Source organism: Argentina silus (genome assembly GCF_951799395.1).
Source record: "Argentina silus genome assembly, chromosome: 19".
Lineage (NCBI taxonomy): Eukaryota > Metazoa > Chordata > Actinopteri > Argentiniformes > Argentinidae > Argentina > Argentina silus.
Window position 1 is genome coordinate 16,237,275 of NC_139673.1, and position 5,148 is coordinate 16,242,422.

General features: G+C 43.3%; 1 protein-coding gene and 1 pseudogene across 2 annotated transcripts; both read right to left on the bottom strand.

Moving 5' to 3' along the window:
- Positions 1-987: 987 nt before the first annotated feature.
- LOC310819865 (olfactory receptor 6N2-like) lies at positions 988-3,896 on the bottom strand (annotated as a pseudogene). Its single transcript has 5 exons — positions 3,887-3,896; positions 3,305-3,487; positions 3,140-3,152; positions 2,863-2,991; positions 988-1,018 (listed from the first exon to the last, which is right to left on the bottom strand). The product of its transcript is annotated as an olfactory receptor 6N2-like (transcript).
- A 97-nt stretch (positions 3,897-3,993) lies between these two features.
- LOC310819866 (olfactory receptor 10J4-like) lies at positions 3,994-4,929 on the bottom strand (the record flags this gene model as incomplete). Its single annotated transcript, XM_083691275.1, has 1 exon — positions 3,994-4,929. One exon carries the CDS (start codon positions 4,927-4,929, stop codon positions 3,994-3,996), a length of 936 nt encoding a protein of 311 aa, XP_083547401.1.
- Between the last annotated feature and the right edge of the window lie 219 nt (positions 4,930-5,148).

Genomic DNA, 5,148 nt, shown 5'->3' on the forward strand with positions numbered 1-5,148 from the left:
AGACGCTGGGGGTTCCTCTGGCTGACGAATGAAACTGAATCAGCAAAAACCCAGACCAGTACATTCATCTGTCCAGCACTGGATCATTACATTTTATTGATATGTGAAGTGTAAACTGTGGGGACAAAATTGGTCTCTCGAGTAGTTTCAACTGTTTGTGGAAGATTGATGGCTGTTAAGTTGAACGGTATTGCCACAACTCACCCAGAACCAGCATCGCATCGCCCACCCTCAAGGATCCACACCAAGACGCTCCAGCACAAGCCTCGGTCCTGGCCAGCAGCACCAGTACCAGCACAAGGACCGGGAGAGGAGCAACACCCCATTCCAACAGGGAGGTTTACTGTATCTTCCCTCACCTACATATTACAGTCTCACAAACCCCTTGCCTACCCAGTTAGAGCAGCAGCACCCACCCTCCACAACTCAATCCATTGACCAGCACAAAGCCCTGGTCCCTGCCAACATCACCAGCACCAGCCCAAGGACCCAGAGAGGAACAACACCCCCTGCCAACAGAGAGGTACCCTGCACCTTTCCACACCTTCCCATCACAAGTTCCCTAAACCCTGCCTACCCTCAATCTCTCTCTCCCTCTCCCACTATCTTACTTTTACAGATCACCAGCATACAAGAACCAGTCCCAGACCCACCACCAACTTGTGGTTCTAGCCCCAAGATCCAGCACCCAGTACCAACTCCTGGTTTTCCAGACTCAGCACCTACCCCTGGTTCCCATCCAAAGGATCCAGTCCCAGCACCAACTCCTAGTTTCCAGCTTCAAGACCCAGACCCAGCACCAACCCCTGGCTTACAGCTTCAGCACCAGCACCAGTCCAAAGACTTCTGTGGAGAGGAACACCTATGAGTTCAAGTTATTTTTGGGGGGCACTGTGTACAGCCGAGCACATATTCTTGTTTCAAAGTAAGAGAAGGGGATGGGGAGAGAAGGGTTGAGCATGTACCAAGGGTAGAGCGGGAAACTGGTCATGGATCAACCCAGGGCTCAGACTTTAACCTGGATGGGGGCGGAGGTGGTCAGAGTTCAATTTATGGGTTCTCTGCTTTTTGGCTAAGATCAAGTGTAGTATCTGTTCGCGCCTACTTGCTGCACACTACACAAGAGTTTCTTGAGCGGAACGAGACCTACTCTGCAGCGATTTTTGGTTCAGCTCGGGAAAAACAGACGAGGCAGTTGTTTTAGGGGGTGAGGGACTGACAAGGGACCGTAGTGAGAGAGCCGGCTCAGATGGTCATATAGCATTTTAGGTATTTTTAAAGGGGTCGATAAGGGGGAGGGGAGGGTCTCTGTGGAACATCTGTCCTGGCGAGGACATACATCAGCTGATGGAGGCTCAGATCACACTGGTGGAGGTCGAGGGCACCCTCAAACAAATGGGGAAGGGGGAGAAGGTGCACACGGCCCTTCCCTTCATGGACCAGAGGTGTGGGGTTGAGGGTTGCTCTGTTAGGTGGAACAGTTGCCTACCCAGTTACAGTTGATTAGGGACTCCATCGCCTGGGTTGAGGATAGGGGGCTGTCCCTGACAGTGGCGGCACTCGATCAGGTCAAGGCCTTTGATCGGATTTGTTTAGGGTTTTGGTTGGGGTTGTGTACCTGGAATGGCTCCATGCACTGTGCAATGGAGCGGGGTGCCAAGTGAGGGTTAATGGCCACCTGAGCGAGGTGTTTGACCTCTTTCGGGCGTAAGGCAGGTATACCCTCTCTCGGTGCTACTCTTTCGTATTGTACATAGAGCCTCGATCGGTCGCCATTAGGGAAGACGCGTGGTTGGAGGGCTTGCTGGTTCCTGGCAGCTGAGGACTGAGAGTCAACCTTACTACTCTGGACGACACCACCTCGCTGCTCTGAACAGATTTGTGCCTGCGCCGATGCCTCACTATCATTGGCGACTTTGCCCATGCATCAGGAGTGGTCCTTAACCTCACCAAGTCATGTGTAAAGTACTTTGGCCAGTGGTGGGGTAGGACAGACGTGCCTGGGCTTTGTCTCTCTGCTTCGGGCTCATGAGGGTTCTTCCATACAACAGCCGTGGCCGCCACACAGCACCATCAACCTCACCTGACACCATCAACCTCATCAACCCCCCCCCCCCCCCCCGTGTGCCATGGCTGGCTATGTTTTGCTGTATGCCCGCCAGACAACCGATTGATCTCCAGTTTTTCCCAAAAGATTTCTGAAAAGATTCAAATGGATTAAGAAATTCATGTTCTGTAATTTGACTTTCTCACACATTTGTTTGTACAGATGACAATTTAACATCAAGCATAAGAAAGAAATGCTTGCAATAATCATCAATGAGTGGAGATGGATGAGACTGAAAAGAAAACATATGCTTAAAATATTGCACTTCCTCTTTCAGAATATTATTCGTGACATGGATTGTTACGTCATTTATTTAATGAGTTTTGTATAATATTTTTGGTCACATTTCTGTATTGAAGGTTGAAGAAAGATTTGGTGCATTTTTCACCATTTTCCATCCAGTTTGCTTTATATTAATAATATAATATCCTATACTTGATATATCACATCCCCAGTTTTTTGTTCCTTTTTTTTTATTTTTTAAGTTGTTCTGTGCTTCTACTTTCCCCTGTCTTCAATGGACCTCATATGTTCTGATCAGATACATATAAGAAAAAAAATTATAATAACACGCGCAAAAAAGAATCATACAAAGTATCCAAATACTTTATTTGTTATGGTCGCAGAGCAAGAACGTTTAACTATAGACCAATTGTCGCAGTAGAGTTTCTCTATGTGTGAACCACATAATCTTCTAATCTAGAGGTCAATACTAAACCAATGGAGACACAACACAAGCAATGAATGACACTAACTTGGCAACCCTCTGGTTAGTCATAACAGAGTGATATTCCAGTAGTTTACATATTGCCACATACCTGTTATATGCCATCTCTGCTAAAAAAAGAGAAGTCGCAGCAGACAGAAGAGTATATTACAAAGGCCTAGTCTCAGGCCAACGACAGACTCAGAGTGCTCTGCACACTCCACACTTGAGAGTTTGTCAAACATAGTTTTTTCAATGGTTGCTGAGCAATATATGAGAAATATGTGGGCTGTTAGTGTTAGACATCTCCATTGCTAACTAGCTACCTTCCGTAAACAACTCGAGGACCAAGATAAAAAAAAAACAGCATGGGAGTGAGTGAGGAGCTTTCTCAGACTCAATAGAATTTCATCCTGTGCTTTGAGGAAGATCCAATCACATATTTGATTTGTATCTCAGACACAACATGCGTTGTGTCTGAGATACATCACCTGTGAAAAGAGGCTAGAAAGGTGTGAAACAGGCATCCTGCATAAGAGATCACATGAGGATGGGACAGTAGATCCAGCAGGAATTTGGGTAGAAGCCTGCTGTCCCATAACGATAATTGATGCACAAAGTGGGCTCATGGAGGTTTTTATCCAAGATAATGGTCTCAATGAGAGAAACATTTACTAGAACAATCACACAGTAACACAGTAAAGTCAGAGAAAAGAGTGTCCATTGTCTCATTTAACCCAGAGAGTGCAAACACTGTTATGATGGATACATTGCAAGTATTACCACAATAAATGATCTTACCCCATTGGCAGATAATTTTATGAAGAAGATGTGTGACACTCTCTCAACACAAAAATACAAGATTTTATTGAACTAAAATTAAAAACATGACATTTTGGTCATAAGGAATTTTTCAGACAAATAATAAATGACAATGTATACTGGGTCTTGAACAATTACACAGGTGATAGTAATTATGAGGACAAGGTCCTCATTTGTTGCTTGTTTATATCTTGATACAAGACAGATTATTTAAAGTGTGCTTAATTATTTTCTTGGTAAGTGAAATAAACTTGAAGTCATTTTAACTTCATTATCTCAATTCAATATCATATAGTTATGATTTTTTTTTTGTGTATAATGATACTTGACAGCTGAAGTGAGACAGTGGCAAAACTAGTTAAGAAACCATTTTGTGTGACTGTAAGAATCTCAAAATTAGTCTCCGGATTTGGGGCAGGTGTAGGCCATAAACAAGTGGATTCAAAATTGGTGGAATAACTAAGAACTCAAGTGACAAAATCACAACTACAAATCGATTCAGTTCATCAGATTCAAAACGACTTAAAGTAACTTCACAAAACAAAGCTATTGAATAGTTAACAAAGGTAACAATGTGAGGTAAACATGTTTGTAATGCTTTGCCTCTGAACTCTGAATTGCTTTTCTTACACACATGTAGAATTCTTAAGTAAGTATATAAAACAAATCCCAAGGGTAAAAAAACTGTAGTTGTAGTCACAAACAGTCCTGCAATATTGTTTAATTCGGTGTTGACACATGAGAGCTGCACAACAGGCCAGTTGGTGCAAAATACTCTTGCCAATTTATTACCACACAATGGCAGCATAATGGACAGGTATAGACAAAATCCAATAGCAAAAATGGGATAGATCCAGGCAAAGGATATTAACAGACACACTGCCTTTAAATTCATTATGTTGTGGTACTGTAATGGCTTACATATTGCAATATATCTGTCATAAGCCATAATGCTTAAAATAGTGAGTTCATATGATGCGTAGGTATAAATTATATACATTTGTGTGAAACAAGCAGGACGGGATATCAAGTGAGTGTCAGAGAGGAGATCCATCATGAATCTCGGGAAGAAACCAGTAGAGCCATAGAGAGAATTGATTGACAGACATGACATTAAAAAATACATCGGCTCATGCAGTGACCTTTCTAGAAATACGACCAGTAATATGACCGTGTTGGACGCTAAAATGGCAACATACAGAACTAGTGACAACGTGAAGAAAATGTATTTGGAGAATCCCTGGTCCTCAAACATGGTGAGGTAGAAATAGAATGGCGAAGTTCCATTTTCCATGTGTGCCAGGAGTGGTGCTGAGTTGGGATATCGTTGGGAGCTGGGAGAGAAAACACTGGTCAATATTGGCTTCTCTACTGTGTTAAGGAGAGGCATGCAGGGCTGCAACATAGGCTTGGTCCTGTAACAGCTGATTTCTCAGTTCATCTAGATTGTGTCCTCAATGTCACTTTAGATTTCACTAATGTTCAATATAACTGGCCTGTGTAAAGATCTTGG